Source organism: Chrysemys picta, chromosome 4, assembly GCF_011386835.1.
Source record: "Chrysemys picta bellii isolate R12L10 chromosome 4, ASM1138683v2, whole genome shotgun sequence".
Taxonomy (NCBI): Eukaryota; Metazoa; Chordata; order Testudines; family Emydidae; genus Chrysemys; species Chrysemys picta.
Genome location: NC_088794.1, coordinates 150,112,981 through 150,125,283, shown reverse-complemented (window position 1 = coordinate 150,125,283; position 12,303 = coordinate 150,112,981). Strand labels below are relative to the sequence as shown.

At 50.2% G+C, this 12,303-nt stretch overlaps 1 protein-coding gene across 1 annotated transcript; it reads left to right on the top strand.

Moving 5' to 3' along the window:
* Window positions 1-4,102: 4,102 nt before the first annotated feature.
* On the top strand, window positions 4,103-12,128 carry MGAT2 (alpha-1,6-mannosyl-glycoprotein 2-beta-N-acetylglucosaminyltransferase). Its single transcript, XM_065593995.1, has one exon. It carries the CDS (start codon window positions 10,123-10,125, stop codon window positions 11,446-11,448), a length of 1,326 nt encoding a protein of 441 aa, XP_065450067.1. The 5' UTR covers window positions 4,103-10,122; the 3' UTR covers window positions 11,449-12,128.
* The last annotated feature ends 175 nt before the right edge of the window (window positions 12,129-12,303 follow it).

Below are 12,303 nucleotides of genomic sequence, written 5' to 3'. Positions count from 1 at the left end.
TGGAAAGATGGAGACCTACAATAAAAACCTTCCTCCAGCTTCTAGGTGAAACGTGAGAGCAGTGCTTTTGTTCAACAGTAGTAATGCTAGTAAAGATGGTGAAATAAAACCCTGACAAACATCTGGATTAGATTTGTCTGCAACTGAAGTCTTCAATTTGAATTTAACACAGTTATTTGGTTTATAAACCTATGTGAAGCATAGCTTGCACTAAAACAAAAATTCCCTTCTGTAACCACAAAGTGGTGCTAGAATGCCATGCCATTGTGTGTGAAGGGGGGAAGGGACATTTAACCCTTAAAGAAGCATGCTCCATGGGAGACTATCCTACTACCAGCATAACCACTTTAAAGCAGGGGCAGAATGTAGTCTCCGGGTGTTACTTTTAAATACTGTCACTGAATTCCATCGGGGAGGAAAACTCTAGATCCGTTTTCCACAAACTACCTTTTAGCTAGTCTTACAGCCATGTCAACGCAAATTATGCCAATGTACAGCTGCTGACTTTTATGTATCAGTTTGACTTGTATGTGCACCAATGCAAGCACTTGTGCTTCCATTGAAGTAGAATGCAGTGTGCCACAGGTAAGTATCCCAGTGTGCCCCACGCTATTGTCCTGCTCAGTGTCTTGTGAGATATCAGCAATTTGCCAGGGATTTAGGGGTCAAGTTCCCACCATGCCACTTTCTCCATCCCATAATGCTTTCCACATCCCATAATTTGTGTTCCATTTTTTTAAAAACGTTGTCCCACTTTCTGCTTTTTGTTCTCCGCCATCTCTCTGGTGCAAACTCAAGGTTAAAAACATTTTACTAACACTGTAACAGGGTGAACTGTACTTTACTTCCATTTTTGCTTAGGGTTTTAAACAGTGAATACCTGCTCATCTACATAAAACCCACTACAATGGAGTAGCCGGGGCTACACATGCACCTACCTGTGGTTTTCACCAGTTGGTGTAGGTGTAGCTCTGGTTCTCCTTGTCCCCTAGTATGGAGAAGTAGGGTGGGGATATTGAGGGGTTTAGGGAGCATCGACTATGGAGTTCTCCAGTGATGGGAAAGGCTGCTGAGTCTGGGATCCTTTGGCATGTAGGTCAGTAATTCTCTGCAACATCTGAGTTTGCTGCCTAAGCCAAACCCATGATGTCCTGGTTTATTTCCCAGTCTGCATCACAGTCCTTTTTCCTTTCCCAGTCCTGTGCTCCTCGGTCTTGATCCTTCTTCATGGTCCCATCCTATGGTCCCTTTAAGCCCTGTGTTCACGGTCAGAGGCTGTGGACTAGACATGTCTTCTGTAGTCCTCGTCATCCTGATCAGCATCAGACATTCAGTAGGTGTGCTGGGTGCACCTCTAGGTCACCACACTAGTGGCTGCTGATTAAAACAGGCACACCATTAGATATTTCAGTCACAACAAAAAGGGAAAGTTAAGTCTCAAAACTCCCTTAAATTATTCCCATCAATATCTTTAAGCAGAAATGTTACTTTAACATTGGAGTGCCTCACAACAGCAGCTCTGCAGCTCGCACCATGGTGAAGGTGGCCTGGCCCAGCAGGGCAGAGGGCTGTTCTGTTGTGTTGAAGCTTTGAATGCCGAGTGCCCATCCCCATCTGTGGGTATAGAGAGAGTGCGATGAATAGTGGCAATACTTTCACAGGCCATGGTGCTTCTGGCAATATCTCCCTCCTGAGGGTGACAAAGCTCAGAGATTCCAGCTGCTAGTGATGTCCCCAAGCCGGCCGGGGCTATGTGCTGCCAGCCTGTTAACTGCAATGGTGCTAGAGTGCCATGGGAAAGTCATCTATGGCAGTGGAAGAGACAAGGCTGCCATCCCTAGAAATCTTCAGGAGAGGTTTGCAGAGTAGCTCCATGAACGTTTCATCAAGAGCTTTCAAGAGGATAAAAGGGACATCCCTATTCAGATTAACCAACTATTCCAGGTGGCCTCCCCTGCCCAGCCTAACAAGCCAAAGAACTGAAAAGCAAATGCCACCTCGACCTCTCTTTGTTCTACCTCTACCTGAGCACAGGACACTGATCTGATGGGGATTGTGTGATCCGATTTTCCTACTAATTTCTTTGAATGTATTCCCTATTTTTCATTTTCTAACACAATACCAGTAAAGTAAGCAATCCAAAGTCAATGGCTTTGTTCTGTCCACATGCAGATGGGATGGGTGCCAGCTGTAAATGGGGAAAATTGTTAACAGAGGAAGGGTGGTGAAGTTTTGGGCAACCAAAAGAAAAAAAAAATCCCTTCCCCAGTGGTATCATCTGTGCTCAGCTGGTGGGACTGGCATGACTTGATGGAGTTTCAAGTAACTGGCTCATGGCATGATTTGAGTTCCCCGGTGCTTCTTCCCCCTCTTCCTTACTATTCACAGCAGGGGACTCTGCATCCGGCTCTTGTGAAGTGTTCACAATCATCTGTGGGCTCCTGGTGGGGTCACTGCCGAGTATGGCATGCAGTTTGTTATAAAAATGGCAGGTCTGCAGAGCAGCACCAGACTTCTTGCTGCCCTCCCTCACCTTCTGGTATCCCTGGTGAAGTTCCTTGGCTTGCATATGGCCCTGCTGCTCCTCTGTGTTGTACTTCCATTTCAGCATCCCCTGTGCAATCTCTATGTAGATTTCTGTGTTTCTATAGTTGTTCTGTAGCTGGGCTTGCACAGCCTCTTGGATCCTCTTGGGCTGTGGGGAGAAGACATCTTCCCTGCTCCCAGCAGGAGCATGTCTTGTAGTTGGGGGGGGGGGGGGGGCGGGGGGAGGGCTCTGTGGTCAGATGCACACAACAGGTGAGCTGGTAGGGTTGCTGCCCAAGGTGGGCATACAGGAAAAGGCATTGATAAAAAGTGATTTTTAAAAAGGTAGGGAGGCGTGTGGGTTTCCGGTGGCTGGCATTGTGGGACAGCTGCTGAAGGACTGTTAGGGTCCACTCAGTAATGCAGTGTCTGCTGTCACTGCATTGACCTAAGTAGATCAACGATGGCTCTGAGTCGCTTTGGGAGGCGGTGTTATTGTGTTGCTGTAATAAGGTACTTATGTCAGCAGGAGATAAACTTTGGTGTAGACGTGCAAAACTAGGTCAACAGAAGTCAACTTGTATAAACCAGGCCTGAGCAATATTTCAGGCCCATCCTTGTAAATTCCTTCTCGGATTTCCGATCACCCTTGCTTTCAGTCAGAGTGCCTTTTACCATTTTGATAATTGCAGATCAATTTAGCAGTGTGATTTCCATGTGTAGTACTCAGCTGTACACTGTCCCAGAGCATGTACATCTCATTAACTGAGGAGCTCTCAGGCAGCTGCTATGTTTATTTGTGGCTAATAAGGACATATTACGAATTACAATATTGTGCTATATGTAAGGCCCTATCAAATTCATGGCCATGAAAAACGTGGCACGGACCGTGAAATCTGGTCTGCCACCATGAAATCTGGTCTTTGGTGTGCTTTTATCCTATACTATACAGATTTCACAGGGGAGACCAACATTGCTCAAATTGGGGGTCCTGACCCAAAAGGAAGTTGCAGGGGGGTCACAAGCTTATTTTAGGGGGGTCGCAGTATTGCCACCCTTGCTTCTGCGCTGCCTTCAGTGCTGGGCAGCTGGAGAGCGGCGGCTGTTGCCCCGGCGCCCAGCTCTGAAGGTAGCACCCTGCCAGCAGCAGTGCAGAAGTAAGGGTGGCAATACCACACCATGCCACCATTATTCTTGCGCTGCTGCCTTCAGAGCTGGGTGGCTGCTTACGGAGGGCCCAGCTCTGCAGGCAGCAGTGCAGAATTAAGGGTGGCAATACCAGACCATCCTTACTTCTGCACTGCTGCTGGCGGTGGCTCTCCCTTCAGAGCTGGGCTCCCGGCCAGCAGCCGCCGCTCTCCAGCTGCCCAGCTCTGAAGGCAGCGCTGCCACCAGCAGCAGTACAGAAGTAAAGGTGGCAGTACCGCAACCCCCCCTATAATAACCTTGCAACCCTCCCCCCCCCCAACTTCTTTTTGGGTCAGGACTCCTACAGTTACAATATTGTGAAATTTAAGATTTAAATACCTGAAATCGTGACATTTATGATTTTTAATTCCTATGACCATGACATTGCCCAAAATGGACCGTGAATTTGGTAGGGCCTTAGTTATATGGCTTATGAAACAGAACACGTGGGTGCTGTGATTTGTCCTCTCCACTGCTATTGAAAGAGCAATGAGATCACTTGATGATTACCTGTTCTGTTCATTCCCTCTGAAGCACCTTGCATTGGGCCACTGTTGAAAGACAGGATACTGGGCTAGATGGACCTTTGGTCTGACCCAGTATGACCGTTCTTGTGAGAATGCTTGAGGTGATCTCCTACCAGGCATGGAAGGTTAGAATCGGAAGGTTCAGTGGCAATTGGAATGGAGAGAGCGTAGGAAACCTCAGGAAAGTGTAGTGGTGGGAGGAGCCTCTTGGGAGAGGGAAGGAGGAACGGAGTGGGCAAGGGGATTACTAAAAGCTGTCTATTGTGTTAGGGGAAGGGTGAGGGGAATTAAGGTGAGTTGAATCACAAACAAAACCAATAGCAGCAGAGAGAAAAACAGTGAGGAATGTACTTATATAGGTACAGCTCTCAGCAGGGAGGGTTTGAATTGCTGTCTTGATGTGCCCTTTGTTTAAAAAAAGAAGTGAAATATCTTTCCATTGAGTAAAATCTCTATAACACAGCAATACAAGCTGGTGAAGGGCAGATGGGGGGCGTTCAGTACTGCTCGCTGGTACTGAACTCCGCATATATTTGCCAACCAAAAATGCTGTTAATGCAGAGTTGGGGTGTCCTTATGGTGTCTCTCGTCCTTCCAGAATGTCAGGCTCTGCTGAACTCAAACCTCTGTAAACCAGGAAATACAGAGCTAGCGTACACACCGCCTCTGCAACGCAACCTTAACTCTGTGTCTCCGGAGCCCCCAGAGCTGGCAATAGCCACTGGGAATGGTTCAGCAAGTAGCGGTGCCACAGTAAGTAGACATGAAGGACTGTGAGGTGTCATTGTGCTGTATTCCAGATTTGAATGTCACCTTTACCTACATGCACTCCAGGTGTACTCACTATTGAATGGTGGAGGGATTAGTTGAAGCAGTTTGGAAGAGTTGTCACTGTGATATTAGGAGAGGTGCACATTTACCTGGAGGGATGAAGTATGCCTCATTTCAGTCCTGAGTTCTGTAGGGTGCATCCATGCTGGTGTGCAGAGATCATGGGGATTGTCCGTATGCTAGAGGCAGATATGACTGATCTCCAGGTCTCGGGAGGGGTAAGTGAAATTAATGTCTTAGAAGGATAAGGGTGAAAGGGTAACATTTAGCAAGTGTGGGGCAGTTTGAGTGTAGGTCAGGTGAAGGCAGCTCCTGACTATATACCCAAGTTTTGCCTTAGCAAATAAGTGTTTTGATTGAGTCATACAGTGTTTACGTGCTCTATTTCCAGAGTGTGGGTACATCTCCACTGTTTGTACAGGATCTTACCTGGGTGTTGCCCCTAAACCCCTTCCCATCCACCTACAGAAACCTCTCCTCCCGGTTAAGTGATGCTTTCAACTGGGGCTAGTTGGCCCGGTTCTGCTTTCACTTGGGCTAGTAACCCCTACGCTTTGCAGTGATGATGCAGGTTAAACTACGTAGGTGCCAATAGTCCTCCAGTGCCTTCCCACAATCCCCCATGTGCAGAAGGACATTCAGGTTCTCCCATAATTCAGCAGGAAAGAATCAAAGTGTCTCCTCATACTGCAGTACAAAAGAGCCAGAGGATATTTCTCGAAGATGGAGGAAGTTCTGCAGCAGAGAGGATGTGGTGACTAACTGCAGCAAAGAGCTATCTGCAAGGGTAGAATACTAGTGTGTGTGTTATGGGCATGATGGGGCACCACTCAACAAGGGCAGAATTGTGACTGTGTTGGGGGTGAGGATGGTGTATACCTTAACCATATTCCCTGATTCTCAGAGATCTGAATGCAGCTGAACTTGCCGTTCTGGAAGGGCATGAAACACCATCAGGCAAGATTAACTCTGCATTAACTAAGGGTTGGGTGTTTTTTGTTTGTTTTTTTGTTTTTGGTAAATTTCCTAGTGTTTTAAACAGAAGAGCTATTATTAGTAGAGAGAGTTTTTAGTTAGGGAGGTACGGTTATCACGGGGGGTTGCAGCTGAACTGATACTAGGGAAAAGATGCTACATGGTTCATAAGTGGCTCTTCCCCTTCCTACAAACTTTGTTTATAGTCAAATGACACTCTGGAATTTTTTGGGTGAAGGTGTGAACAGGGTAGGGAGGGAAAACAAAGACATGGTTATTTCATAGTATTTTGAAAGCTTTATTCCATGTAGGTTACAGTAGCTTTAAACACCTAGGAGAAAACTGGCATCTCTTTCTCACTCCCTCTCATCACCCCACTATCCCCTGCAGGATATAGACCCCTCCAACAGCACTTCCAAATCCCCCCCCCCTTTCTTTCCCTGTGTTTAGCTGACTCTTAGCAGAATAGGAGACTCAGAGAGGTGTGAAGTGGTCCATTCATCTCAGTGTGCTCTTCTCAGCAGTAGAAGCCCCATGGAGATGAATGCAGCCTGAAACAATAGGTCTGAGCAGCTTTCTGCTCCAGCTGAACTGTTCCAACCATCTCACTGGGTGTTCTCATTCCCCCCTGCCCCAACTCCTGCAATTTCAGCAATTGGGGGCCTACTATGTGCATGGAGTATGCCTGTTCTCAGCTCCTCACCCTGCTCTCAACACTGTGGCTATGTCTACACTATAGCAGCACAATTGCAGCTACAGTACTGTAGCATAGACAGTTGGTACTGTGCTGGAACAGAATTTTGTGTCGCTGTAGTAAATCTACACCCTCAAGAGCCAGTAGCTAAGTTGATGAAAGAATTCTTCCATCACCTTAGTGGTATCTATACTGGGGCCTAGGTCAGCTTAACTATGGCCTGATCCACATCTAATAACTAGATTGACCTAGCTATGTCATTCCGGGCTGTGAAAAATTTCACTCCCTAAGTGCCATAGTTCAGTCAACCTACCCCCTCACTGTAGATGTAGCTAGGTTGGTAGAATTCTCCTGTCAACCTAACCACTGCCTGACAGAGAGGTGGATTACTGCAGCAATACAAAACCTCTTCCATCTACGTAGGAAGGAGCATCTACACTAGAGAAGCACAGCTGCAGCGCCATAGCGGTGCTGCACTACCGTAGACACACCCTACCTCTTTCAGGGTTGTGCATTGTAGCTAGGTTGGCCTAAGTTTTAGGTGTAGACCAGGCCTGGGTGTAGTGCACAGGCTGGTTCCCAGCTCCCAACTGCACTCTCCGGGCCATGTGTCAAACATCCCGATTTCACTGCTCGCTTGGGTCTCTGCTTGGTATGCCTGGACCCTGCAACAAGCATGCCTGTTCTTAGCTCTTCACCCCACCTCAGCCTGTACCATGCACTGAATAGGTTAATACCCACCTCTCCATCCAGCTCTCAGCACTGTGGGGACATTATTTGAACAGAAAGGGAGAGGTTTGAGGAAGCATAGCTGACTCTGCTCTCTCCACAGCTGACCCACTTCTTTTCTTTTCTCTCCTGGTCTGACCTCCCCTTTCCCCCAGAAACAGCAGGGGGGAGCGGGGAACTGATGTTCCTTCCCCCCCTGCTGGAGGTAGCATAAAGGAGGGGAATAATGGAAGGAAGGGGTGCTCCTGAGCCCTCCTCTGTTGGCCTAGTAGAGCCCTGTGGAAGAATTGTGGGGATTATTTGTACGGAAGGGCACAGATGGCTCTACTTTCCTCTGCCCCAAAATATGTCACTGGAGGACAACATGCTCAGCTCCCACTTCCTCATGTTTCTGCTCTCAGTGCTTCTGAGCTCCCAATGAACAACGATCCCTTATGTAGTGAGAGACCACAGAGAAACTACTCTGTGGCAACCCAGATCTTTATCAAAGCATTAGTCATCAAACTGGGTTTTCAAATGTAGTGTTTGGATGATCCCTTGCCCTAATAAGGGTTGTTGTCCAGGGGTGTGCTGGCCCCTCACTAGCTGTGCCAGAGAACACCCCTAAGGGGTGAAGGTTGACAAAGCCCCCTCCCAGCTCTGATCCCCCCCCCCATTTTCTCTAGCTCTGCACCAAAAAATTATAAGAATCTGAAAATCTTATGAGCATCTTATGTTAGGGGGGCTGTCTCTCTCTTTCTTTCCTTAGATCAGGGTCAGTTCTGTTCAGGAAAAGGTGAACCATAGGAGTAGTCATTACATTACCCGAGCTGCTTAATAGTCTTTCCTTTGTTTAGTGTTAGTTTCCTTGGCACTATTATAGTAAAAATCAGAGCCTGTAGGTGGATTTTAGAGCACTTTTAAAAGTACTGCTCTTAAACCAGAAATTTTGGTTTTGGGTCAAGACTTCCACAAGGAGCCCCTGCTGTCTGCAGGCAGAGAACAAGGAACACACACAACACATTTTCTGGAAACTACAGAGAGTATGCCTTAAACTGAGTGCATGGACGTCACTCAAGCTCAATTCATACAGTATGTCACGGAGAGCCACCCAGTTATTGTGACAACAGCCTGTCTGGAACCCTCTAGTTTCAGCAGGGCCCTTGTTTTGCTGCACACATGTACTTCACCCTTTCAGGCAGGTGCATCAGTTTAGCTTGTGCTGACCCAGACTTACAATCTTTACTCATAATACATTTTTCTATACTGGTTCTCCAAAGGGCACTGGAGGCTGTGCGCTAACACAGCTAAATGCTGAGTGACCAATCAGTTTGGGAAGGGTACGCCTCTTCTGAGCCCTAAGCATGTGCAAATATATATATATTTTTAGGAAGGCTATGTCTTGGGAATCCCTGGCTCAAATTACCCCAACTTTGGACCACTAACCCTATTCCACCTTCACATGAGGCACAGCAGTGTTCAAAGCAAACCAACTCTGGATGTAGATTTTAAAACTTAAAACTTCTCCATTTACACAGGAAGCAACTCAACCTTAACTATACCAGAGTTACTGCTGTGCTGTGATCTCTATATGCAGTGGGGTTGTGGCCGTGCTGGTCCCAGGATAGTGGAGAGAGAAGGCGGGTGAGGTAATATGGGTTATTGGACCAAGTTCTGTGGGTGAGCGAGAAAAGCTTTGGCGTTTACACGGAGCTCGTCTTCAGGTCAGGGCGGGAGAACCTGAAGCCGAGCTCTGGGTAAGCGCCAAAGCTTTTCTCACCACTCGACGTTGGTCCCATTACTCCGGGTCTCTCTGGTAATCGAGCTACTCCCCCCGTAAAGGGAACGCCTGGAGCCTGGCCCTCGCCTAGCGGCCGCACATGGCCCAGGGCCATCATTTGACTGCAGACAGAGGGACGCTCAGAGACCCGAGCGGGGCAGGGGCAGCGGAGGGGCGCACGCCCCACAGGCTGCTCGGTGCACGTGATTTGCGGGTGTGGGTGGTTGTGGTGACAGCAGCCGTGGGGCTGCAGGCGCGGCCGGGCTCGCGGGGTTAACAAACACCGAGAAGCCGCGCCCGGCTCCGTCTTGTGTAACAGCAGCTCCCCGCGGCCCCGACGCCGCTGACTCATTTCCTTCCCTGCTGGCCCCGGGCCGTGCAGGGGCTGGGCCCGGGCCCAGGAACGCGGCCCGCGGGGCCCCGCTGGGCACCGGCTCCCTCTGCCCCCCGCTAGGCTCCCACAGGGCCCGGCCGCCCCGCCCCGCCAGCGCCCTGTTCCCGCGGCCACCAGCCGGCCCCTCGGGAGCGGAAGTGGGGGACGGAAGGGGCGGGGCGGAAGGGGTGAGTGACCGCGACTTTGACCAATGGGCCGGGCCCGGGTGCGGCGCGCGTCCTATGGCGTCCGGGGACGTGTCCGGCGTTGGGGGCGTCGCGCGCGCGCCGCCGCCGTGACAGTTGGTGTCAGCCTCCCTCAGCGCCGGGCCGCGAGGAGCCGCCGGGGCCATGCGCGCGCCGCGGCGCTGATGCCGGAGGGGCGGCCCCGGGCGTCTCCTCCCCCTTCCGGGCTCGCTCCGGCCGCCGCCTGGGGCCAGCGGGGAGCGCAGCGCCCGCGATGAGCTAGGGGCGGGCGCAGCCGAGCGGCAGGCCCCGCTTCCGCCCTCCGCCCCGGGACCATGCGGCTCCGCATCTACAAGCGCAAGGTGCTGCTGCTGGCGCTGCTGGTGGCCGCCTGCGGCCTGGCGCTGTGGGGCAGCCACGGCCGCCAGCGCAAGCCCGAGCCCGCGCGGGACCCCGGCGAGCCGCCCGCGCCCCGCGCCGCCAGCCGGGCGGCCGAGCTCGCCTCCGCCGCCAGCCGCCGGGCCGCCAACGCCTCGGCGCCGCCGCCGCCGCCCCGGGCCGAGCCGGCCAACCGGACGCTGAGCTACCGCTCGCTCTTCTACCAGCTGAACTTCGACCAGCCCGTGCGCAACCTGGCGCGCTTCCCGCGCCGCCCGCCCGGCGAGCTGGTGCTGGTGGTGCAGGTGCACGAGCGGGCCGAGCACCTGCGGCTGCTGCTGGACTCGCTGCGCCGGGCCCCGGGCGTGGAGAACGCGCTGCTGGTGCTGAGCCACGACCTGTGGTCGGAGGAGCTGAACCGGCTGGCGGCGCAGGTGGAGTTCTGCCAGGTGCTGCAGATCTTCTTCCCCTTCAGCGCCCAGCTCTACCCCCGCGAGTTCCCCGGCCACGACCCCCGCGACTGCCCGCGCGACATCGACAAGAAGGCGGCGCTGCGCCTGGGCTGCATCAACGCCGAGTACCCGGACTCCTTCGGCCACTACCGCGAGGCCAAGTTCTCCCAGACCAAGCACCACTGGTGGTGGAAGCTGCACTTCGTGTGGGAGCGGCTCCGGGCGCTGCGGGAGCACACGGGGCTGGTGCTCTTCCTGGAGGAGGATCACTACCTGGCCCCTGACTTCTACCACGTCCTCAAGCAGCTTTGGGCGCTCAAGCAGCAGGAGTGCCCGGAGTGCCAGGTCCTCTCCCTTGGCAGCTACAACGTGGTGCGGGGTGGCTTCTCCGGCAAAGCCGACAAGGTGGAAATGAAGACGTGGAAGTCCACCGAGCACAATATGGGCATGGCCTTCAGCAGAGACACGTACCAGCAACTGATCGAGTGCACAGATGCCTTCTGCACATATGACGACTACAACTGGGACTGGACGCTGCAGCATTTGACTATCTCTTGTCTTCCAAAATTCTGGAAAGTGCTAGTACCCGAAATCCCCAGGGTTTTTCATACAGGGGACTGTGGCATGCACCACAAGAAAGCCTGCAGACCATCCACCCAGAGTGCCAAAATCGACTCGCTCTTAAGCAGCAACCAACAGTACCTGTTTCCTGAAACAATGAGTGTCAGTAAAAGGTACTCCATGGCACCTCTCTCTCCTCACGTGAAAAACGGAGGGTGGGGAGATATTAGAGACCATGAACTCTGTAAAAGTTATCGCAGACTGCAGTGAAAATCACTCTCAACTAGCCTCTCTTTTGAATTATTCCATACTGTCTTATGGACAAAAGTGTATAAAAGGGTTTCTGCTTTAAGATGAATAAACATTCTTGTAAAAGGTGTCCAAAACTAGTAATCTTTCATGTTTCTCAGTTAAATTTTTTAAATGGGACAGGCTCTATTGCTGAGAAAACAGATGGAAAACAAAATTTAAGCCCAGATGCAGAAAGTGGCCATTATGCTGTGCTTACTGACAAGGATAAACAACATTAAAATGCATCGCTTATCTGTTACATTAGAGGGCTTTTCACTTGCAGAATCTCTTAAACTCCATGCAAAATACATTTTGAAATGAGCAAATCCCTAATATTCAAAGTACTGAGAAGAGTAAGGGTGGAATGGAATAAGCTTGACTGAACTCTAGTCAGTTCTCAGTCCAGCAGCCGTGTACTGTTTTAAATAACGTTCTCATTGTTTAAATTCAGTGACATTAAAGTAAAATCATTCAGCATTCCACAAGCTTGTACTATTTTATTAGGCTTGCTTGAGATTTGGTGCATATCTGCAAGAGCATTCTCTTATTTGCTATGTATTTGATTATATGAAAAGGGACAAATCATTGCTCAGTTTAATGTAGAAATATACTTTTTTTAGTTCTGCCAAAATAAAATTCACATTTGTAATACCATGAAAGTCCTTGATTCTGCAAAACCATTAGTTTAAATCTTTCTTGCTATGACAAAATTGTTTTTTTCTAATGCAAAGAGGGTTTAAAAACACACCAAATGTCATTACCTATTCAAAGAGTGGACATCTAACTTCATTAAAAAAATCAGTAATTGGGTTAAAACAGAGAAACACACAATAT

Excerpts from the sequence above, each read along its gene's own strand:
- MGAT2 (XM_065593995.1), top strand. The coding sequence starts at position 10,123 with ATGCGGCTCCGCATCTACAAGCGCAAGGTGCTGCTGCTGGCGCTGCTG.